The sequence below is a fragment of the Onthophagus taurus genome, chromosome 3 (assembly GCF_036711975.1).
Source record: "Onthophagus taurus isolate NC chromosome 3, IU_Otau_3.0, whole genome shotgun sequence".
In the NCBI taxonomy this organism is placed as follows: domain Eukaryota; kingdom Metazoa; phylum Arthropoda; class Insecta; order Coleoptera; family Scarabaeidae; genus Onthophagus; species Onthophagus taurus.
The window spans coordinates 24256714-24283250 of record NC_091968.1 but is presented as its reverse complement, the minus strand read 5'-3'; the positions used below and the strand labels follow the sequence as shown (position 1 = coordinate 24283250).

The window sequence follows — 26537 nt, the reverse complement described above, 5'->3', positions numbered from 1 at the left end:
CTGGTTGTCCTTGCGATTTTGACATATAATAAATAATCTTAAATTAAAATTAAAAGAAATTCTTTGAAAAAAGTGACATCCTACTTAACTGGTTTATTTATATCCTGCTTTATTTATATACTTTTAGTTGCAACTGAAAAAACACTAAATAATCGAGGATACCTTCATATTGAACCCAATAACATCTACGCCAATGACTATTTAATAAGTTTGAGATTATTTTTGAATTCCAAAAACAACAAAAATTAAAGATATCTTCATTTTTTACACTGTAACATCAACGTCATTGACTAAATTGTAATTATGGATACATTTTTGAATTCCTCGGCGTATTTTACATAAAAAAGGTACTCTTAGTTGAAATTGCTAACACCAATAGTTCTTGAGATAAAAATGATTTTGTGCGAAAAAATACTAAAAACGGCAATAATCGAAAATATCTTAATATTGAACCCAATAACATCTACGCCAATGATTATTTAATAAATTTGAGATTATTTTTGAATTCCTTGAAGTATTCTACATCAAAAAGGTTCTTTTCATTTCTATTCTGTGATAAAGCATTCTCGAGATAAAGAAGATTTTGTGATAAAAACCCCAAAAACAACAAAAATTTAAGATATCTTCATTTTTTAACCTGTAACATCTACGTCTTTGACTAAATTATAATTATGGATACATTTTTGAATTCCTCGACGTATTTTACATAAAAAAGGTACTCTTAGTTGAAATTGCTAACACCAATAGTTCTTGAGATAAAAATGATTTTGTGCGAAAAAATACTAAAAACGGCAATAATCGAAAATATCTTAATATTGAACCCAATAACATCTACGCCAATGATTATTTAATAAATTTGAGATTATTTTTGAATTCCTTGAAGTATTCTACATCAAAAAGGTTCTTTTCATTTCTATTCTGTGATAAAGCATTCTCGAGATAAAGAAGATTTTGTGATAAAAACCCCAAAAACAACAAAAATTTAAGATATCTTCATTTTTTAACCTGTAACATCTACGTCTTTGACTAAATTATAATTATGGATACATTTTTGAATTCCTCGACGTATTTTACATAAAAAAGGTACTCTTAGTTGAAATTGCTAACACCAATAGTTCTTGAGATAAAAATGATTTTGTGCGAAAAAATACTAAAAACGGCAATAATCGAAAATATCTTAATATTGAACCCAATAACATCTACGCCAATGATTATTTAATAAATTTGAGATTATTTTTGAATTCCTTGAAGTATTCTACATCAAAAAGGTTCTTTTCATTTCTATTCTGTGATAAAGCATTCTCGAGATAAAGAAGATTTTGTGATAAAAACCCCAAAAAGAACAAAAATTTAAGATATCTTCATTTTTTAACCTGTAACATCTACGTCTTTGACTAAATTATAATTATGGATACATTTTTGAATTCCTCAACGTATTTTACATAAAAAAGGTACTCTTAGTTGAAATTGCTAACACTAACCGTTTTTGAAATAAAAATGATTTTGTGCGAAAAAACACTAAAAACGGCATTAATCGACGATATCTTCATATTGAGCCCAATAACATCTACGCCAATGACTATTTAATAAATTTGAGATTATTTTTGAATTCCTTGAAGTATTCTACGTCAAAAAGGTTCTTTTCATTTCTATTCTATCACAAAGAATTTTCGAGATAAAGAAGATTTTGTGATAAAAACCCCAAAAACAACAAAAATTAAAGATATCTTCATTCTTTAACCTGTAACATCTACGTCTTTGTCTAAATTATAATTATGGATACATTTTTGAATTCCTCGACGTATTTTACATAAAAAAGGTACTCTTAGTTGAAATTGCTAACACCAATAGTTCTTGAGATAAAAATGATTTTGTGCGAAAAAACACTAAAAACGGCAATAATCGAAAATATCTTAATATTGAACCCAATAACATCTACGCCAATGATTATTTAATAAATTTGAGATTATTTTTGAATTCTTTGAAGTATTTTACGTCAAAAAAGTTCTTTTCATTTTTATTCTATCATAAAGCATTCTCGAGATAAAGATGATTTTGTGATAAAAACCCCAAAAACATCAAAAATTAAAGATATCTTCATTCTTTAACCTGTAACATCTACGTCTTTGACTAAATTATAAATATGGATACATTTTTGAATTCCTCGATGTATTTTGCATAAAAAAGGTACTCTTAGTTGAAAGTGTTAACACCAACCGTTCTTGAGATAAAAATGATTTTGTGCGAAAAAACACTAAAAACGGCAATAATCGAGGATATCTTCATATTGAACCCAATAACATCTACACCAATGACTACTTAATAAATTTGAGATTATTTTTGAATTCCTTGAAGTATTCTACGTCAAAAAGGTTCTTTTCATTTCTATTCTATCACAAAGAATTTTCGAGATAAAGAAGATTTTGTGATAAAAACCCCAAAAACATCAAAAATTAAAGATATCTTCATTCTTTAATCTGTAACATCTACGTCATTGATTAAATTATAATTATGAATACATTTTTGAATTCCTCGAGGTGTTTTACATAAAAAAGGTACTCTTTGTTGAAAATGCTAACACCAACCGTTCTTGAGATAAAAATGATTTTGTGCGAAAAAGCACTAAAAACGGCAATAATCGAGGATATCTTCATATTGAGCCCAATAACATCTACGCCAATGAGTATTTAATAAATTTGAGATAGGTCGAATTTGGACTCATTTTACGCGTTTTTTAATTATCTACCGTAATATACCATCATTATTTATTTTCGACCATCTTCAAATTTTATAACATTTAAAAAACATAAAAAATAATACGATTTTTGTAAAGATCGGAAAATTCTAACCTAATTTGATATATCACGTTCTATATCCATCATAAAATTCACTTTCAAAACCATAAATGACATAAATATTTAGTGTTTTGTTTTCGTCCATCTTGATTTTTAAAAACAAGTATATCTCGGGTGTTATAACACATAGATAGGTCGAGTTTGGACTCATTTTACGAGTTTTTCAATTAACTACCGTAATATACACGCATTATTTATTTTCGACCATCTTGGATTTTATAAAATTTAAAAAACATAAAAAATAATACGATTTTTGTAAAGATCGGAAAATTCTAACCTAATTTGATATATCACGTTCTATATCCATCATAAAATTCACTTTCAAAACTATAAGTGACATAAATAATTAGTGTTTTGTTTTCGACCATTTTGATTTTTAAAAACAAAGACATCTCGGGTGTTATAACACATAGATAGGTCGAGTTTGGACTCATTTTACGCGTTTTTTAATTATCTATTGCAATATATACGCATTATTTATTTTCGACCATCTGAGATTTTAAAAAATTTAAAAAAACAAAGAAAATAATACAATTTTTGTAAAGATCGGAAAATTCTAACCTAATTTGATATATCACGTTCTATATCCATCATAAAATTCACTTTCAAAACCATAAATGACATAAATAATTAGTGTTTTGTTTTCGGCCATCTTGATTTTTAAAAACAAGTATATCTCGGGTGTTATAACACATAGATAGGTCGAGTTTGGACTCATTTTACGCGTTTTTTAATTATCTACCGTAATATACACGCATTATTTATTTTCGACCATCTTGGATTTTAATAAAATTTAAAAAACATAAAAAATAATACGATTTTTGTAAAGATCGGAAAATTCTAACCTAATTTGATATATCACGTTCTATATCCATCATAAAATTCACTTTCAAAACCATAAATGACATAAATAATTAGTGTTTTGTTTTCGGCCATCTTGATTTTTAAAAACAAATATATCTCGGGTGTTATAACACATAGATAGGTCGAGTTTAGACTCATTTTACGCGTTTTTTAATTATCTACTGCAATATACACGCATTATTTATTTTCGACCATCTTGATTTTAATAAAATTTAAAAAACATAAAAAATAATACGATTTTTGTAAAGATCGGAAAATTCTAACCTAATTTGATATATCACGTTCTATATCCATCATAAAATTCACTTTCAAAACCATAAATGACATAAATAATTAGTGTTTTGTTTTCGGCCATCTTGATTTTTAAAAACAAGGATATCTCGGGTGTTATAACACATAGATAGGTCGAGTTTGGACTCATTTTACCCGTTTTTTAATTATCTATTGCAATATACACGCATTATTTATTCTCGACCATCTTAGATTTTATAAAATTTAAAAAACATACAAAATAATACGATTTTTGTAAAGATCGGAAAATTCTAACCTAATTTGATATATCACGTTCTATATTCATCATAAAATTCACTTTCAAAACCATAAATGACATAAATAATTAGTGTTTTGTTTTCGGCCATCTTGATTTTTAAAAACAAAGATATCTCGGGTGTTGTAACACATAGATAGGTCGAGTTTGAACTCATTTTACGCGTTTTTTAATTATCTACCGTAATATGCACGCATTATTTATTTTCGACTATCTTGGATTTTAAAAAAATTATACGATTTTTGTAAAGATCGGAAAATTCTAACCTAATTTGATATATCACGTTCTATATCCATCATAAAATTCACTTTCAAAACCATAAATGACATAAATATTTAGTGTTTTGTTTTCGGCCATCTTGATTTTTAAAAACAAATATATCTCGGGTGTTATAACACATAGATAGGTCGAGTTTGGACTCATTTTACGAGTTTTTTAATTATCTATTGCAATATACGCGCATTATTTATTTTCGACCATCTTAGATTTTAAAAAATTTAAAAAAACAAAGAAGATAATACGATTTTTGTAAAGATCGGAAAATTCTAACCTAATTTGATATATCACGTTCTATATCCATCATAAAATTCACTTTCAAAACCATAAATGACATAAATAATTAGTGTTTTGTTTTCGGCCATCTTGATTTTTTAAAACAAAGATATCTCGGGTGTTATAACACATAGATAGGTCGAGTTTGGACTCATTTTACGCGTTTTTTAATTATCTATTGCAATATACACGCATTATTTATTTTTGACCATCTTAGATTTTTAAAAATTTAAAAAACATAAAAATAACACATCGTACAATCAATTCATTTAATAAAATTGTGATGATGTTTTTATAAACCAGGATGATAATAACATTTCATTCAAAATTAAGTTGTTTAATTTCTGTGGGTGTTAATAACATTTTTTGTCGATGTGAAGGTGTTAATTTAACGATATTTATTTAAATAACGAAATCGAGAATGCGGAAGAATGCATTTTATTTTTAAATTTATCCCACAAAGAGCGATTTCTTCCTCTCGATCTTTATCCTCGTTATTTCGTGCTCCAGTTCTTATAATAAAATCGTTATATAATCGTTTGAGTGCTTCAAACGGTTGAATTGAAAGTCTGCGTTGCCGCCGTAATAATAGGGAAATGTGTCTTGTATTATTTCTCGTGTATTTCTCTAATAAGTGTCAAGGGCAAGTTGACATTTCGCTTTACGTACCGCGAAACGGAGAGGTTTATAAGAAGAAAACGCATAACGCTTTTAACATTTTTGTTGTTATAAAAATCTTTTTGATCGATTAATTTTTTTTTGTTGATATTAATGATTATAAATTAACCTCGAAAAAACCTGTTAATACATAATTAAAGCTTGCTACCGTTTTTAATGTCTCAAAGTATCGAAATTAAAGTATGTTTCTTTGAATAACCCGTCGCGGTGTTTAAAAGAGCCATCGGGAGCGTGCAAGAAGTCATCGTTCGCCTGCAGGTAGCATTAACCTTAACGTTGGCTTTGTGAAGGCCGTTCAATGCCGAATTGAGGCCCTGGGGCTACTAATTACGACCGACACTCTCCCGGCTACTCTTTCATACAAATTTTTTGCTTCTTTTTGAGGCATTTTTAAGATGACCTTTAAAGTAAAAACCGTTTTTTTTTGGTTAACGGAATAAGAATTAATCGCTCTTTTAAAGTTCATCTTGATCTCATTTTTTTTTTAATTAATCAATAAATTTAAATAAAAAAAAAATTGCATCGGCCGGGAATCGAACCCGGATCGCCCGCGTGGCAGGCGAGCATTCTACCATTGAACCACCGATGCTGACACAAACTGACAGTTATTTTTTAGGTTAGATTTAATTCTAATTAGTTTCAACGATGAAGGCTTTCTTCGATTAAAAAAATCTTCGCCAATGATGTAATTTCTCTTGCATCATCTACTAAGGATAGAGGAATTCGCCTTCTTTGACCATGAGCACCTGTTTGCAAAGTACGTTTTTATTTAACCCGTTACAAAACGCGCGTTGTGCGTAAATCTTTGTAAAGTTCGAGGGAAGATCAAGGATCATAAAAAGAACGAGAACGAGTCGTTGAAAATGAGACCTAAATGAGGCTCAAAACGAGCTCTTTGTTAAGATACAAAAGATCTCGTTGATGGTTTTCTTATTTTTGATTTTTTTCACTTAGTTACAAATGTTGGGTAAAATTGGTCTTTGTTGATGACCCTGGGATATCTTGAAAGTCATTGTCACGATACTGTGACGGGCGCGCGTTTCGTGCTGCGTTTGACGCAAAAAGTGAAAAAATTCGATTCTGGAAAGTTCGTTGTCTCATTGAAAACGGAAGCTAATTCTTTTTTTTTTAATTTTTTTTCTTCGTCGATTAAAACGACGCCTCCACTTCTCATTCCCACAAACAATAAGATCCGGATAGATTTTTTTAAAAAGTCATAGATCGATAGAGTGAACCTTGAAGGCGTGGTCCACATGGTTACTACTACAATCTTTAACAATCTCGAACAATTCTCTGTGTATTAGCGAAGTAGGGAATTGCCTTTTCTATGATATTTTAGAAATGATTATGAAGGACGCTGGAAATATCGTCATATTCAACATCGCAAAATTATTAACACCAAACTTAGAATTACAGTGAATTTCACTTAAAATGCAATATACAAAAATACAGGTGTCCGCCGGGAAGGTATACTATTTTGTTTTGCCGCCATTTTGGTAAACATTAGTCTTGACAGTTCATATTTGGCAGTCGTCGATTACTGTGACGATGAGAAAGTTACGTGAAATTTTTGGGAGAAACAACGTGTCAACAAGACGCATTATTTATCGTGTAGTGAATGATTTCGAAGAAAGAGGGACTGTAACTAATAAACCCAAGCATGGACCACAACGTACTGCAAGATTTTCTGAAAACATTACTGCTGCTCAAGAAAGTATTCAAAACAATCCTCAATTCGACGCTGTGCTCAGGAGCTTGGTCTTCAAAGAACAACTTTGGGCACAATTTTGCACAAGGATTTGCATTTGTTTCCATTTAAGATTCACTTGACACAAGAGCTTCTTCCAGAAGACCATTTACGCCGCCGTACATATGCCAATAGGATGTTACAGCTCGCCCATGACAACCCCGATTTTCATGAAAAAATCATAATGAGTGACGAGGCACATTTTTATTTGAATGGATATGTGAATAAACAGAATAGTCGGTTCAAGAAACGCTGGAACAACTCAAACAAAATATTCGTGAAGAAATTAATGAAATACCGCATGAAATGTGTGAGAATGTAATGAAAGATGTGCTCAAAAGGGCTCGCATTTGTGAGGCTAATAGAGGCGGATATTTATCTGATATTGTATTCCATACATAATTGACGACATTAAATAAAACATTTATCAATATAAGATCCATTCTCTTTCATTTAATCAAAAATTATAAACAAACGAAGTAGTATACCTTCCCGGCGGACACCTGTATATAATAATAATAATAATAGTCTTTATTAATGAAAATATGCTATTAAGCATTATCACACGTCACACTGAGAGAAATGGACTGTACTATGCACTAAAAATATACTATAAGGTAGGCTATAATGTATAATACGTTTACTACGAATAGTGACAGCGAGACGAGATTGTATTGAGTACAATAAATATAATGAATATAATACAATGAATTGCTGCATATATAATATTTTTTCTATAATACGATTCGTACAATCTATTTCTCTCAGTGCAGCAGTACAAAATGCTGTATAGTAATACATATTACTAGTTATAAATAACCTACTTATACAGGGTGTCTCACGTAACCGGTTCGTTAGAACTTTTTCAGGTTCCACCATTCGTAGAGATTTGAAATTTTGGTAGCATGGGTTGTTCATTCGGAACTTTCGATCTAAAATATTTTCAAGATGGCCGTGGCGGAAGTGGCTTCCGGTCTACCAGAAATAGACCATAACTTCGCTATTTTAAATGGAATGCTATAGTTTTTATTACACCGTTTAATTGTACGTAAAAAAATAGATTGACACTTAGAGTGCGCTTTCAGTTTTTAATTTACTACCTATAATAGTGTTATAAGCGCGAAAATCTGAAAATTCATCGGATTTAGTTCCTTAGGTTGGAAAAACCAATGACATGGACAAATCTCTTATGGATTATAATTTTTAGAGTTATTATGAATGCTTTTAGTCCAAATTATTTCACTCCATCATCCTCGGGCCGTAACTTATTACCTATAATAATGTTAGAAATGCTAAATTTGTTTGCTAGGTTGGTAACAATCAATGCCAAGGACAAATTGTTTATGGAATATAATTTATGAGTTGATTATCAATGTTTTTTATCTAAACCATTTCACTTCATCACTCTCAATCCTTTATTTATTATCTATAATAGTGTTAAAATCGCGAAACTTTGAAAATTCTTCAGTTTTAGTTCCTAAGTTGATAATAACTAATGACAGGGACAAATCTCTTATGGATTATAATTTTTAGGGTTATCATGAATGCTTATAGTCTAAATTATTTCACTCCATCGTATTCAGAACGTAATTTATTACCTATAATAATGTTAGAAATGCAAAATTCTGAAAATTCATCAGCTTTTGTTTCCTAGGTTGGTAACAATCAATGCCAAGGACAAATTATTTATGGAATATAATTTATGAGTTGATTATCAATGTTTTTTATCTAAACCATTTCACTCCATCACTTTCAGTCTTTAATTTATTATCTATAATAGTGTTAAAATCGCGAAACTCTGAAAATTCTCCAATTTTAATTCCCAGGTTGATAATAACTAATGGCAGGGACAAATTTCTTATGGATTATAATTTTTAGGTTTATTATAAATGTTTTTAGTCTAAATTATTTCACTCCATCGTATTCAGAATGTTACTTATTACCTATAATAATGTTAGAAATGCAAAATTTTGATAATTCGTCAGTTTTTGTTTCTTAGGTTGGTAACAATCAATGATAAGGACAAATTATTTATGGAATATAATTTATGAGTTGATTATCAATGTTTTTTATCTAAACCATTTCATTCCATCACTTTTAGTCTTTCATTTATTATCTATAATAGTGTTAAAATCGCGTAACTCTGAAAATTCTCCAATTTTAGTTCCCAGATTGATAATAACTAATGGCAGGGACAAATTTCTTATGGATTATAATTTTTAAGTTTATTATAAATGTTTTTAGTCTAATTTATTTCACTCCATCGTATTCAGAAACTTATTACCTATAATAATGTTAGAAATGCAAAATTTTGATAATTCGTCAGTTTTTGTTTCTTAGGTTAGTAACAATCAATGATAAGGACAAATCGTTTATGGAATATAATTTATGAGTTGATTATCAATGTTTTTTATCTAAACCATTTCACTCCATCACTTTTAGTCTTTCATTTATTATCTATAATAGTGTTAAAATCGCGAAACTTTGAAAATTCTCCAATTTTAGTTCCCAGGTTGATAATAACTAATGGCAGGGACAAATTTCTTATGGATTATAATTTTTAGGTTTATTATAAATGTTTTTAGTCTGAATTATTTCACTCCATCGTATTCAGAATGTAACTTATTACCTATAATAATGTTAGAAATGCAAAATTTTGAAAATTTTCAGTTTTTGTTTCTTAGGTTGGTAACAATCAATGATAAGGACAAATCGTTTATGGAATATAATTTATGAGTTGATTATCAATGTTTTTTATCTAAACCATTTCACTCCATCACTTTCACTCTTTCATTTATTATCTATAATAGTGTTAAAATCGCGAAACTCTGAAAATTCTTCAGTATTAGTTCCCTAGGTTGGTAATAACGAATGAAAGGGACCAATTTCTTATGTAGTGTTAGTTTTAGTTCAATACCAAATATACAACAATCTAGCGCTTTATAACAGTTAAAACTATACCTTTTCAAGTTCAAATTGGCATTAATCAAATTCAAAACAGGGTATGATTTCTTGATAGGTATAAAATAAAGACGAAATTTTATTTACTATAATAATCCACTAGATGGTGCTGCTATACACAATTTGCTAAAGTCCCTAGATTTACAAAGTACCGCGGTTTGACGCCATTTTGGCTCGAAAGTCAAGCGGGAAATTTATAACTATGTCGTTCTATTGATAACATTATGTCAAATTTCTTTTCTTTTTTTCTCGTGGTACTTTGAAGAGTCGAAAGTGCTATTTTTGCAACTCCAAAGGCAACAAGACGGCAATATTTTTGTAAATAAGTGGTGAGATGCAGTGACAAGCTGTCAAACCGCCATTTTGGCTCGAAAACAGGCGTCATGAACCGCGGTACTTTGTAAATCTAGGGACTTTACAATTTGCAATGTAATTATTTATATATATACCAGAAATCGACGTCAGTGTCATATGCCATAATGTCAGGCATAATGTGGCATAATGTTAACTTCACATTTCTTTGCCATAAAGAAGACATCACAAACTTTATTATAAATATGTTTGTAAAATTAATTTTGTTCAACTTTTGTAAAAGGATAAATAACATATAAAAGGTAAAACTAGAAAACTAAATTCTAAGAACACATTGGCTGTTCAAGCCGGTCATATTTTTTTTAAAGAGAAAAAAATAAATTTATTTAATAAACTATTGTGTTCTATTTATCAATTAAATTAAGAAGTGGAAACTTGAGTATAATTGAACTCAGGCATTGTATCATACATATATACATATACAGGGTGCCCATTATGTATGGAATATTGTATATATCTTGGCAAGTATCAACTTTATAAAAAAACATTTTATACAAAAGTTGGTTAGTATTTTATTTGCCATAATAAGACACCATTCAATTGTTTTTATTTCAGCAAACAAATGAGCAACGAATAACATTTAATTTTTTTTAAATGGCAATGTACCCTTTTATTAGGCTTATTTGATAGAGATTTCTTTTCTCTTTATGATGACGTAAAATTTTTGTACCCTTACATCAGAAAATTTTTGCATAAAATGTAAAAATTGTTTATTAAGAAAATTTAACCAATAACATTAATCTAGATATCCGAGATCGTCAACTACCTCGAATTATTACCGTAAATTAAATCTACATACAAAATAAAACAAATAAACTAAAAATTAGTGTAAATGAAAATTATTAAACTTTGAAGACAAAACGAAATTAGCCCTAAAATGGTTTTCACGACAATAAATGTTAAAAATGTTCACCATTAACTGCAAGGCAGTGGCCCAATCTATCATAAAAGGCTTGAAAAGAATCGTCGGTTTACATAAACTTTAGATTTTAAATATCCCCAGAAGAAGAAATCGCAAGGTGTAAGATCCGGAGATCGGGGTGGCCACTCTACAGACCCTCTTCTGCCTATCCAACGGGCCGGAAATACCGTATCTAAATATCGGCGTACATCTAAATGATAGTGGGGCGGTGCCCCATCTTGTTGAAACCAAAGATCATCAAGATTTTCTTGGCAAGCTGGGATAATTTGCTGTTGCAATAATTGTAAATAACGGTGACCAGTTAGAGTACCTCGAATAAAGAAAGGTCCAATTATGTGATCTGCACAAATTCCCACCCATACGTTTAATTTCTGTGGTGTTTGAGTATGATTTTGAATCATCCAATGGGGATTTTTAGCTGCCCAATATCGAGAATTTTGCTTATTTACATTACCATTTAAACAAAACGTAGCCTCGTCAGAGAAAACCATATTATTGAGAAAATTTGGATTGCTGTTGATTCGCTCCATCATAAATTCACAAAATTTAACACGTCGACCGTAGTCATCTTCGGATAATTCTTGCAATAAAGTCGATTTGTACGGATGTAAATTTTCTGCATGTAATATTTTGTGTATTGAACCTTTACTTAGAGCATGGTTTAAACATAACTGACGAGTTGAAATGTTTGGATTTTCTTCGATTTCTATGAGAATATCGATCTTTTTATCTTCATCTGTTGCAGATCTCTGCGGACCAGTCTTTGGCAGATCTTTAACGTTACCAGTTTCCCTAAAACGTTTCGAAGTTTTGCTAACTACTGATTGAGTGATTGGTTCTCGATGTGGATAACGCTCATTGAAAATTTCACATACTTCTAATTGTGTTCGTTTGCGATCCCCATAACCGACCATAATTAAAATTTCTATGCGTTCAGTTTCTGTTAAATGAACCATTTTTCTTTTTTGATCTACCAACTTATTTAAATAAACAAGATTCTGTCACATTCAATAGCTTACATTCAATTGTTAGGACAAATAAGATTTCGGATATCTAGATTCATGTTATTGGCAAAATTAACTTAATAAACTGTTTTTACATTTTTTTCAAAAATTTTCTAGTATAAGGGTACTAAAATTTTATGTCATCGTAAAGAGAAAAAAATCTCTATCAAATGAGCCTAACGAAAGGGTACATTGCCATTAAAAAAAAATTAAATGTTATTCGTTACTCATTTGTTTTCTGAAATAAAAACAATTGAATGCTGTCTTATTATGGCAAATCAAATATTAAACAACGTTTGTATAAAATGTTTTTTTGTAAAGTTGATACTTACCAAGATATACTATATTCCATACATAATGGGCACCCTGTTATTAACCCGGTTTATTAAAATTACTTCTATTATAATCCCCTTGGCGGCGCTGCATTCAATTTTGTCGGTAAAATAGTGCGGAGTAATGCTTCTATATAAGTATAATATAAATATTTTCTATGATTCAAAATGGCATTAAACAAAACCAAGTTGGCAACTGCCATAATCAAGTTGGCATTAATCAAAATCAAAATTACATTAATCAACATTAAATTGGCTTATTTATTAAATTTATTAAAACTAAATGAATAATTTAATAAAACTATCTTTGATTCTTGATTAACGTTATTTAACTTTAAATTATTAATTAATTAAGTACAAAATCTTATCTAATTTGTAGTTAGGTAATGGAATTCATTACATCACTAGTGATGTAATGAAATCATTACATCACTAGTTATAAAAAAAGTGACGTTACAAAACGTCAGATAGACGTAAAATTTAATTTTTATAACTGAATTAGATAAACAATATTGTTAATTCAAAAAGTTACAACTTCCATGTTTATAATAGAGGTGATGTGCTTTTGAATTCCGGCTTTAAACTTGTTACAGTTATATTAATTTTTGAAATATTGTTTTTAATTATATTTTTTAATTTTCGAATTCTGTACTTTGTTTGAGACAAGTTTTCTTAGTCATTTCCCTCCAAAATACTATAAGGACTTAGCCTTACAAGTTTCTGCTGAAAAAAATTCTTGTTCTTCGACACCACAATGACAAAGAGCATTATCAATGAGTAAAGCCACTGAACATTAGCTATCTTGAGCTCTCTTTAAGCATTGGCTCACAAACTCATTAGCCTCTTCTCTTTTAAATGACCCCTTTTTAATTCATGATAAATCAATCCCAAGCTACTAGTAAATTTTTCAAGCAAATTTCTTATGTATTCAGATGTTTTTGTGTTTTAATGTAAACATGAAGCCAGCAAGATGTAGTCGAGTAGTTAAAAAGGTGGTTGTAAATACAAGGTTAAATGTGTTTTATTACCAAAGAGTTATTGTTTAATTTTTCAAAAAAGAAAAAAAATCGTTGAAATAAAACGACCTTTAGTGTATGTATGCGGAAAAAAATTATGCAAAATTATGTATGTTACATTGTCTCCTAATAAAATATTCCACGACTTTAGCGGAGTATAAAAATACAACTTTCACAGTTATTACAAAGAGATCTAATAAAAGGAATGAAAACAAAAAACAACCCCTACACAAACAAAATTGCAATAAAGAATACAACCAAAGATTGCGTAACTCGCCCCTGATTCAACACTGTTATAATAATGTACCGTAAATGGCAGTAAATCAACGAGTTTTGACGCCGAGCGAATGCCATTCTTGTTACGGCTCTTAAATCACGGAGAAGCAGTATTCATGTCGGTTGAGATGATTTATCCGGTGCGGTTTCGAGATGTAAAATGGAAAATAGCGCAAAAAGAGATGTAAATAAAAGTTGAAGCGAAGAGTTAAATGCGAACTAAGAAATAGACATAAAAATAGAAATGGGAATAAAACGAGAAGTAAAAAATAGAAATAAAACGCACTCGGGTAGTATAATTGCCACCGCAGATGGTATCTTGAAGCGCAACGATAAATTTGGACGTGTGCCGTCGCGAAATCTGATCCGGTCGACTCCCACAATGATCTCCACAAAACGGGACGATTATTTTTCTTTCTTTCGCGCGCCCCCTTTTTGATTTCTTTTTTGGCGTCTCCGCAACGAGACAAGGTCGATCTAAATCCACGTTAATATATTTCTGGACACCTTGCGACATATTTTACGCCCTCCTTTTATTGTATTACCTAAGATGACCCTTTTATTTTATTCTTTTTACCCACTACAGTAGAGCCATAACATTCGTGGTTTCAAATTACACATATTCGCGTTTTAAATTTTGTTATCTCTTTCAACATTCGCGACTGTGTTAATTAATTATCGTGCAAGTATGCAACCAAATACGCTAATCACGTATTACAATACCAACAGTGTGATATTGGTTGCATACTTGCAATGATGACGTCGAGTACGATAGTTAATTCTCATTTAGGATAGATTTTAATGTTTGTGTTAGGTTAAGTGCTTATTTTTGTGTTCTGTATTTCATTCAGATTCGTATTTCTCCTAATTTTTTTACACCATAATTTTATAAGCAATTTGCTATTTAAAGTACAAAGTCAGTTATGACTCTAGAAAAAAAAAAGATTTAAATTCGAGCTACCGAAGTAGGTCAATGAATCTACGATAAGATCTATAAAGATAAAAATAATCAGAAATAGCGTAAAAAATGGAGAAGTTTATCTTTGGATTGAAAACCAAGGTTGCAGAAATATACCATTAACTAGGGCTAGATTAATGGATAAAGCCAAAGAACTTTATCAAGATTTTTCGGATGATATGGATTGTGCTGAAGATGACTATAAATTTAAAGCAAGTAAGGATGGTTCGAAAGATTCAAAAATTGGTTTTAATGTCCATAACATTAAGTTGTGTGAAGAATCAGCTTCAGATTATCATCAGAAAGCTGCAAAATTTCCTGGTGAAATAATAAAACTAATAGAAGAAAAAGGTTACGTCATGAACAAGTATTTAATGCGGATGAAACCGGGGTTTATTGGAAACAAATACTAACACGAACATACATTTTAAAAAATGAAAAGACAGCTCCTGGTATTAAATCAGCTAAGGATAGAGTTACACTTTTATTTTGTGCAAATATTTCTAGTTCTAAGTCTAGTGTTAGTTCAATAACAATCTAACGCTAAATAACAACTAAAATTAGAACTAGCGCTAGCACTACAACTAACACTAGAACTAGAAAGATTCGGGTTTAGACGTTTCTAGTTCTAGATATAGTATCTAGTGTTAACTCTAGTTTTAATTGTTACACAGTGCTAGATTATTGTATATTTTTATTGAACTAAAAATAGAACTAACACTAAACCTAGAATTAGAATCATTCGAGTTTAGCCGTCTTAAAAGACGTAGGGCTAAACCCGAATGTTTCTAGTTCTAGGTTTAGTGTTAGTTCTAATGCTAGTGTTAGTTCTAGTTTTAGTTGTTATTCAGCTTTAGATTGTTGTATATTTTGATTGACTTAAAAGTAGATAACATAAAGTATGAAATTAAAAATTTAATTATTACAGTACAACAAGCCACAAAACCATCCAATTTTCATATTTTCGTATTTTCCTCGATATTGACGCATCTAAGAGCAAAACTCCAAGAGAGCAATATTGCTAAGAATAAAATTAGCCACAACTTTTATCCAAAAAAGTTTTTTGAAAGATGCCCCGTTTCCCACGTGTTACCATTACTATCTTGAAGAAGCAACAAATTTATCCAATTTTCATATTTTCGTATTTTCCTCGATATTAACGCATCTAAGAGCAAAACTCCAAGAGAGCAATATTGCTAAGAATAAAATTAGCCACAACTTTTATCCAAAAAAGTTTTTTGAAAAATGCCCCGTTTCCCAAGTGTTACCATTACTATCTTGAAGAAGCAACAAATGTATCAAATTTTCATATTTTCGTATTTTCCTCGATATTGATGCATCTGAGAGCAAAACTCCAAGAGAGCAATATCGCTAAGAATAAAATTAGCCACAACTTTCATTCAATAACATTTTTTGCAGTATGCCCAGTTTCTCGAGTATTACCATTACTATCTTTATGAAGCAACAAATTTATCAAATTTTCATATTTTCCTTGATATTGACGCATCTAAGAGCAAAACTTCAAGAGAGCAATTTTGCTAAGAATAAAATTAGCTATAACTTTTATCCAAAAAAGTTTTTTGAAAGATGCCCCGTTTCCCAAGTGTTACCATTACTATCTTGAAGAAGCAACAAATTTATCAAATTTTCATATTTTCGTATTTTTCTCGATATTGACGCATATGAGAGCAAAAGTGCAAGAGAGCAATATTGCTAAGTATAAAATTAGCCACAACTTTTATCCAAAAAAGGTTTTTTGAAAGATGCCCCGTTTCCCAAGTGTTACCATTACTATCTTGAAGAAGCAACAAATTTATCAAATTTTCATATTTTCGTATTTTCCTCGATATTGACGCATCTGAGAGCAAAACTCCAAGAGAGCAATATTGCTAAAAATAAAATTAGCCACAACTTTCATTCGAAAAATTTTTTGTAATGTGCCCCGTTTCCCAAATGTTACCATTACCAACTTGAAAAAACAATAAATTTATCAAATTTTCATATTTTCCTCGATACACTTCGGCATTGAAACGATACCCTAGAGCAACTTTAGCACAGGCAATTCCGAAGCGGGAATGTTCTTGCGCGATCTCCAACTGCACCTTTCTATTTTGCTTGGGTCGTACAGCACGACTGCTCAAGCCGAAATAACTGCTATAAATATAGCAGCTGATGCGATCATCGATTCCATAAAAGTTGCCAGAAACGATGTAATCTGCACTGATAGCAGACAGGCTATGCTAGTGCTTAATAGGCATCGAACTACATCGTTAGTGAAGTCTTGTCGGTAATCATTTGAAGAGGCTGATGTTTATGACAATGTCAGGATAAAGTGGCGAGGTTTTTGCGATAGATGAGTTAAGACTGCAGTAGGTGTCTTTGCAAAAAAAGTCTGCTCTAGTCTGACCGGAAGAGATCAACTCAGTTCGTGGGAAAATCAAAAAGTGACTTGAGACTCCTCACCCACTTCCTGACCGAACACTACAGGTTACGTAAGCATGTTCTACATGTTGCGCCCCTAATTTTGGACATACTCTTCCGTTTTATATCAACGTTCATTAAAACCTTGGGCTGGTTTTCTGACCCCTGAATTAACTGTAAATTGTGAGGGTGTACAAACTACATACATACATATAACGATCCTAATTTTCTTACCACAACGATCGTGCATCCTTCTGCAGACACACTATCTTTTTCACTATCTCCAGTAAGTCTCTAAGGAAGAAGAGTACCTGTTTCTGTGAATTATAATTGAGTTCCATAACGCTTAATCTAAAAGATGGAAGAAAATCTTCTTGTAGTAGCTTTTTGCCCAATTTTCTCCTCTTTTTAATTTTTCGTTTATAAGACTGGTATGGCACAGCTTATCTTGAGTTCTAACATGAATAATATGATGACCATGAAAACGAAATGTGAGCCAAATCAATTCTCAATTTTATGCCATTGTTTGAAGTCAAGTTTTACCGCATCTTCTAGAAAAGTCATTTTAAATATGCACATTCCTTCATATCATAAAAATAATTCATATTACCATATAAATCTTTTTTAATATTTTTATTTAATTAAATGGAAATTGGTTGTTATTGCTTTTAAGACACGATTCTCGATATACATCTAATTGTGACCTTGAACTTCACCACGAGAATTAACGGCAAACAAACAGCGAGTTGCTTTTAACTCTAATAATATATTCGCAAAGATATCTTTATTCGTGTTCGAAAACGAGTTGGGCGTTGCCGGTTTTAATTTATCGCCCCGATTAGAGATTCATTCTTTGATACATTTTAAAATAAATCATTTCGTCCTTAAATTTCTCCTTTTTTTCTTGCCATTTTCGTTTTCGCTTCGTGTAGCTAAATAAGATCGGGTATTAATCCTGTTCTCATCCTGTTCTGCAGGATGTGGTATTCCGATGGAATTTCGCCTTTTTTTGTTGTTGTACCAACTTGACAAGTTGCGCTTGACCTTTACCTGCTATTGTTATTACCGTTCAAAATACCATCAAGTTTCCTTTTCGTTTTATTCGTTAATAATCATAAAATAAATTCAAATCGATAAAAAATTTATTGAATTAAATTAAAATATCTCGCGGTATCAAGCACACCCACATATCTCCAGCAATCCACGTTCTAAAATTATTCCTTTTCTCGGCTACGCTGCCTGCATCGTTAAGCTCGTAAATAAGGTTTAAACGTGAAATTTATCGAGACAGATTCAGAATCGCACTCTCAATTTGAATACAATTAACTTCTATAACCAATATCATCATCGCTATCAACTATAATCCCAGATTATTTTTCGCTGTTGTCATCGACCTTATTTCAAAAGATTCGATATCTCTCTATTTTGGCTGCTAAAATAATTTTATAGTTATCTACTTTTAGTTCAATCAAAATATACAACAATCTAAAGCTGAATAACAATTAAAAGTAGAATCTAGTTAACCTGTTAGTTCTAGTAACAGTGTTAAATAGTGCTTTTTGAAAATCTGCTTATTATGGGACCCCATTTGGTTATCAAGGGACTACAAAGTGGTCCTTAAATGGTTAAGCAGAACCATTGATATAATAAAATTGTGGCTGTGATGATGTTGTCTAATTTAAACAGTTCTATTGTAATTCCATCTTCTCCTTACCTTGGAAAGTAAATCTGTCTAGTTGATACGCACAATCTATTTGATTTCAGTAGATAAGTAATGAGAGTTCTAGATTAAAAGTTAATCCCCTTATGACGTCACGTTATGTTATAAATATAGGGAAAGTGACCAACTTAAATCTGGGGGGAAAAGTAACTAAATTTAGGTTGGTATTGGAAAAGTAACTAGAATCTGGTGATTAAATGCACGCATGCAGGAAGTTAGGAATATTAAACGAAAGAAAACGGAAACGGAGAATATTACAAAAAATTTTTTCGAATGAAAGTTATAGCTAATTTTATTCTTAGCAATATTGCTCTCTTGCAGTTTTGCTCTCAGATGCGCCAATATTAAAGAAAATACGAAAATATGAAAATTTGATAAATTTTTTGCTTTTTCAAGTAAGTAATGGTAACATTTGGGAAACGGGGCACATTACAAAAAAAAATTTCGAATGAAAGTTGTGGCTAATTTTATTGTTAGCAATATTGCTCTCTTGCACTTTTGCTCTCAGATGCGTCAATATCGAGGAAAATACGAAAATGTGAAATTTGATAAATTTTTTGCTTTTTCAAGTTAGTAATGGTAGCATTTGGGAAATGGAGCATATTTCAAAACATTTTTTTGAATGAAAGTTGTAGCTAATTTTATTCTAAGCAAAATTGCTCTTTTGGAGTTTTGCTCTCAGATGCCTCAATATCGAGGAAAATATGAAAATACAAAAATTTGATAAATTTGTTGCTTTTTCAAGTGGGTAATGGTAACACTCTGGAAAGGGAGTATATTATAAAAAAACTTTTCGAATGAAAGTTGTGGCTAATTTTATTCTTAGCAATATTGCTCTCTTGCAGTTTTGCTCTCAGACGCGTCAATATCGAGAAAAATACGAAAATATGAAAATTTGATAAATTTGTTGCTTTTTCAAGTGGGTAATGGTAACACTCTGGAAAGGGAGTATATTATAAAAAAACTTTTCGAATGAAAGTTGTGGCTAATTTTATTCTTAGCAATATTGCTCTCTTGCACTTTTGCTCTCAGATGCGTCAATATCGAGCAAAATACGAAAATATGAAAATTTGATAAATTTTTTGCTTTTTCAAGTTAGTAATGGTAACATTTGGGAAATGGAGCATATTTCAAAACATTTTTTCGAATGAAAGTTGTAGCTAATTTTATTCTAAGCAAAATTGCTCTTTTGGAGTTTTGCTCTCAGATGCCTCAATATCGAGGAAAATATAAAAATTTTATGAATTTCGTTGTTTTACAAGTTGTTAATGGTAACACCCGAGAGTAAGAGCGTATTACAAAAAAATGCTTAGATTAAAAGTTGTTGCAAATTGTATTCCTAACAATATTACTTTCTTGTAGTTTTGCTCTTAAAAGCGTCAATATTGAGGAAGATACGAAAATATGAAAATTTGATAAATTAACAAATTGGAAACCATGAATGTTGTATAGCTATATTTCACTTTCAAGAAAATGTATGATTTTAATAATAAAGAAGTATAACTCTTTATTCGTTATATGTTATAAAAACATAAATATAAGCACAAATATAATCCCCTTATCGTCCTATGACGTCACGCTCCAATGTTATAACTATAGGGAAAGTGACCAACTTAAATCTGGAGGAAGAAAAAGTAACTAGATTTAGGTTGGTATTAGAAAAGTAACTAGAATCTGGTTATACAATTTAATATTACAATTTACCAATCAACACAATTTAAATAATGTATTGAAACATTTTAAAATAAAAATTGCAAATAAATACACATCTTAAAAGTTTATACGCAATTAAACAAATAAACTCTAAATTTGGTTCCGTCACACACCACCAGATGGCATTACATAATTTTTGAATTTTCGAATTTTAAATTTCCCGCGCTATGACGTCACGGCAGAAACAAGGAACAACTTCCCGCTTAGAGAAATTTACCAGATTCTAGATACTTTTCCAATATCAACCTAAATCTAGTTACTTTTTTCCTTCTACTTATAACATAGGAGCGTGACGTCATAGGAGGATTAACTTTTAATCCAGAACTTGCGTATATGTCATTGTTGGTCTGATACAAGTTTTGTATATCCTCACTTAGATCGCGGTGATCTCTAAGTGATTTTAAGATGATTTAAGATTTTATATATCAGAAACAATATATATATAGGGATGTTTGGAACAAGATAATGGTGACAGGGATCATATCAACGTATATTTGACAAAATTGTGGGATGTTTGGGTCGATGTGGCATGAAGGGATGATATTGAGAGATGAAGGCAAATGTTGTCAAAAACAGCAATGACTTGTATCCAAAGGATTGTTTAGGAAGTGACAGGGACGACGTTATTGCTGACAATATCGAAATGATGTTGAGGTATGCCAAGAAAGATAGTGACGATTATTCGAAATATTTCCAACGACAATATTGAGGAATGTCCTGGATAAAAGTTGATACAAAATAGATCAAAATACCACAACAACAATAATCTTTGCGTCAATATCGAGGAAAATATGAAAATTTGATAAATTTTTTTGCTTTTTCAAGTTGTTGATGGCAACACTCTGGAAAGGAAGGGTATTATAAAAAAGTTTTGGAATGAAAGTTGTGGTTAATTTCATTCTTAGCAATATTGCTCTCTTGCAGTTTTGCTCTCAGATGCGTCAATATCGAGGAAAATATGAAAATATGAAAATTTGATAAATATGTTGCTTCTTCAAGAGAGTAAGGGTACCGTTTAGGAAGCGGGGTATATTACAAAAAAATTGTTTGGATAAAAGTTGTGGCTAATTTTATTCTTAGCAATATTGCTCTCTTGGAGTTTTGCTCTCAGATGCGTCAATATCGAGGAAAATACGAAAATACAAAAATTTGATAAATTTGTTGCTTTTTCAAGTGGGTAATGCTAACACTCTGGAAAAGGAGTATTTTATAAAAAAACTTTTGGAATGAAAGTTGTGGCTAATTTTATTCTTAGCAATATTGCTCTCTTGCAGTTTTACTCTCAGATGCGTCAATATCGAAAAAAATACTAAAATATGAAAATTTGATAAATTTGTTGCTTCTTCAACACAGTAGTGGTAACACTTGGGAAACGGGGCATCTTGCAAAAAACTTTTTTGGATAAAAGTTGTGGCTAATTTTATTCTTAGCAATATTGCTCTCTTGGAGTTTTGCTCTCAAATGCGTCAATATCGAGGAAAATACAAAAATTTGATAAATTTGTTACTTTTTCAAGTGGGCAATGGTAACACTCTGGAAAGGGAGTATATTATAAAAAAACTTTTGGAATGAAAGTTGTGGCTAATTTTATTCTTAGCAATATAGCTCTCTTGCAGTTTTGCTCTCAGATGCGTTAATATCGAGAAAAATACGAAAATATGAAAATTTGATAAATTTGTTGCTTTTTCAATTTGTTAATGATAACACTTAATAAACGGAGCATATTACACAAAAATTTTTTGAATGAAAGTTATAGCTAATTGTATTCCTAACAATATTGCTCTCTTGCAGTTTTGCTCTCAGATGCGTCAATATCGAGAAAAATACGAAAAAATGAAAATTAGATAAATTTGTTGCATTTTCAAGTTATCAATGGTAACACTCGAGAAACCATGAATGTTGTAGCCGATTTTGTTATACTTCCTTATTCGTTATATATTATGTCATAAAAGCATAAATAAATGTGCTTGATTTACTTGACTCACTAATTTTAATTTGTTTTCAAAATCTACTTATGGAACTTTGTTTGCTTACCATGAGACATCAAAGTGGTCCTTAAGTGGTTAAGAACTGTTCTGACATGGATACAATAAAATTGTGGCTGTGATGATGTGGTCCCTTCTCCATTCTATTTTGCCTGCATTTCTTATGATCCATCTTTTTGGAGGTCGTCATGACAATCTTTGGGATGCTGGAATTTTACGTTTCGCTTTCTTACCGAATGTTTTTCCTTCTTCTTTAAGTCTATGTAGTAGTTGGTACGCACAATCTATTTGATTTCAGTAGATAAGTAATTAGAGTGACCAACTTAAATCTGGGGGGAAAGAAGTAACTAAATTTAGGTTGGTATTGGAAAAGTAACTAGAATCTGGTGCGGAATAACGCGGGAAATTTAAATTCGAAAATTTACAATCATGTAATTATGTTAATCATGAGGAATCTTTTATTTTTTTTTTCACCTAATTAATTGAAATTTAATTAAAATAATAAAAAATAATGGATATGTTTAATATGAATGGTATTTAAGTTAAAATTAATGTTTGACGTGAATACAAAAATGTATTTTCTTGCAAAGATTACATAATAAGATTCGTCAAAGAAAACCAAAACAAATTCTCGAAACGGTAGCGTCCTTGTCGGTTTCAAAATCCTTTCGCAACCAAAGAGCTCGTTTCCCCACCTCCCTCCACCTGGGGGGTTACATTCCTGACCCCTACTTGCAAAATTCTCTCTTCTCCGTGGCGCCTCTTTTCTTTTTCTTTTTCTTCTCTTCGATTCCTCCTCCGCGTGCGTCTCCTTCTCGTATATCGATACAACTCTCCTCGCCTGTCACTAAACTGACAGATTTCGACCCAGATAACGTCCCACAAATTAATTTTTCTTTATTCTTTCTAGATTTGTGCTTGTCTGATCCTGGATATCGTGGGCCTGCCTATACCCAAACAGCAGGAGCCCGATACCGTAGACGGCCTCCTAGCAGGAAAAGATTTCCTCCAAGTACTCCTGGATTTACCAACGACCAAAACCCATCTGGACACCACATCACATTCGATAACTTCCCCAACATCAATCGAACTCGAAGATTATCCGAGACATCTCCCGATTTTTCGAAAGAGTAGAAGTACGGTTAAAAATCCCGAGAAGAAAGAAGACGTGAGGAAAGTGATTAACGTTAAAATTAGCTCGAAAGAATCGAGGATTTATTTAAGAAAGAATCGAATTGTAACAACAACGACGACATCGACGACGACGACGACGACAGAAAAGAATTTAATTGAAGAAGAAATTCCTATTTTACAAGAAGAAAGGGAGAGTATTATTGCGGAGGCGAATAGACACGAATTTAACGTTGAAGAAATGGAACCAATTACGCGAGATGCAGAACCTGGGTATACTGAAGAACTTCCTGCGAATGTTAAATCAATTCCTGTTATTAAAAAATTATCGGATTTTGAAAAAACTTCGGAATTACTTAAAGAATTGTCGCAGGAAAAATTAAAAGATAAACTCCAACCGTTTCATCACACTGTTATTTATCACGATAATAATAATAATCACAATAATAATCATAATAATAATAATAATAGAAGAGGAGAATCAAATTTACCAAGATCAGTTTCATATAGTGCTGTGGTCCAAAACGTTCAAAATGATCATTGGAAAAATCCTGATACAACCCAATCCACCATATCGAGTGAAAAAATGGAATTTCAAACCGAATCTTGGAATAATAACCCAATAATTTATGGTCAACCAGAACAAAATTACGAAATAGACGAAGCGGTTAGTGTCCAAACTAACGGAAGAACACACGGGGTACAACCCACGGTTCAACAACAACAACAAGACCAAGAAAATGATAAACCATCATCGTCGAAATCAAAAATTGGGTATGTTATTGAAGGTAGAAAAGAACGTAGGTATCGTGTTGAGGAAAGAACTCCTGACGGTTTTATAGTTGGTGAATTCGGTATAGTGAATCACGACGATGGTTTATTACGCGGTGTTAGATACACGGCGGAAGAAACGATCAATCCGAAATTGATTTATGCTACATTGATGAAGTTTTTGTCGTTGTGAGTGTGTCTTAGTTCCTTATATATAACATCGAAAAATTACTTATTTACGTAATTACTTATTAAAACGAGAATTTTAATTGTTTTTATTTAACCCTAATTGTTTTAAAATTATTTTTTAAAATAAATTTGAATAATTGGTTGCATAACTTATGTTTTTTTATGACATTTTTGACATTATTAAATCATTACCAACTTAAATTTTTTTTTAATAAAATTTAATTGATTTTTTATTTTAAATTAAATTATAGGGTTAAATAAAATTAATTAATTTTCGTAGAGGTGATAATTTAATAATGAATAATGCTTTGTATTTGCTCACTCGATTTTTTTTCTTTTTTTTTTTTTAATAAAGAAAAAAATCGATTTATTATGTATTTTTTTTGTATGTAATATTTAATTTTAACGAGTACGATTCTAGTTTAATTAATTAATTTTTTTTAGATAGTAATATTTTATAATTTTATTAATAAAAATTATTTAAAACTTTTTATGATCAAATTTTATAAAATTAACCCAACCTTCGATAGCTCAGTTGGTAGAGCGGTGGACTGTAGAGGTCTCTCAAAAAGTAGCTGATATCCATAGGTCGCTGGTTCAAATCCGGCTCGAAGGATTTTTTTTTTTTATTTATTTTTTTAAATTTAACGTTTTAACGCAAAACGATCGAGTGAAAACGAAAATTTATTACGCAAGATTAATAAAAAAAAATGTAGAACGGGAAATTGTCTCGACCTTGCTGTGAAAAGGAAGTGAAAAAAAATTATGGCATTTCTACTACGTGAAGTTTCACGCGTTCGTGGAGTGATATGAAACACTTCTTATGGCCGTGATCTAGAGCCGCACCTTTTGTTAATGACAGAAAAAAACTTGGTTTTGTGCGAGGCGTAATAATTATTTAAAAAAAACTAGAATTTTTCATTAAACGGAGAACGTATTTTAATTTTCAGGCCTTCACGTATAAGGAGTTGCCTATACGTAAAAAGAATAATTTGAAATGATAAATTTTATTATACCAAATATACCACTACTACCAATCATAGGGTGCACCAACGAAATAGAAAAAAAAAGGATAAAGAAAAGAACGAATTATTACAGATTACGATTTTAAAAAAAATCGTATCTCAAAAAGTAATTGAGATAACAAGATGATTTAAAAACCATTTTATAGCAAATTTAATCTAGTTTTAATGCCCCAAACATATTTCCTTCGTTTCTATAAATCCCGTTGTTACAATTTTTTGAATTCAACTCTGTTCTTATTGAGGCTAAGTGGTAAAAATGAAATTCACGACATTGTATCTCAAGAACGAATTGAGATATCATCTTGAAATAAAAACCGTTTTAAAGCAAATTTAATTAATATTCAATGTAGTAAAGATCATTTTTTTAATTCGAGAAATTTCGAGGTTATGATTTTTTTGAATCATGTCTACACAAGCAATTTTGACATACCTACTACGATTATAAATATGTATTTTGAAAAAAATCATATCTCAAAAAGTAATTGAGATAACGAAATG

General features: G+C 30.8%; 1 protein-coding gene, 1 long non-coding RNA gene and 2 other non-coding genes across 4 annotated transcripts in view; 2 read left to right on the top strand and 2 right to left on the bottom strand.

The window, feature by feature from the left end:
* Positions 1 to 25503, top strand: part of LOC111420585 (nuclear transcription factor Y subunit gamma) — an 83771-nt gene extending 58268 nt beyond the window's left edge. The window contains exon 7 of the mRNA XM_071195425.1: positions 23834 to 25503. Coding sequence (XP_071051526.1) covers positions 23834 to 25018 — 1185 coding nt within the window. The 3' untranslated portion in view covers positions 25019 to 25503. The remainder of the gene's footprint in view (positions 1 to 23833) is intronic.
* TRNAG-GCC (transfer RNA glycine (anticodon GCC)) lies at positions 6015 to 6085 on the bottom strand. The gene has a single exon. It is a non-coding gene; the product is annotated as a tRNA-Gly (tRNA).
* Positions 22841 to 26537, bottom strand: part of LOC139429575 (uncharacterized) — a 51313-nt gene continuing 47616 nt past the window's right edge. The window contains exon 4 of the long non-coding RNA XR_011640131.1: positions 22841 to 23252. This is a non-coding gene — a long non-coding RNA (uncharacterized lncRNA). The remainder of the gene's footprint in view (positions 23253 to 26537) is intronic.
* TRNAY-GUA (transfer RNA tyrosine (anticodon GUA)) lies at positions 25535 to 25630 on the top strand. The gene is made up of 2 exons: positions 25535 to 25571; positions 25595 to 25630. It is a non-coding gene; the product is annotated as a tRNA-Tyr (tRNA).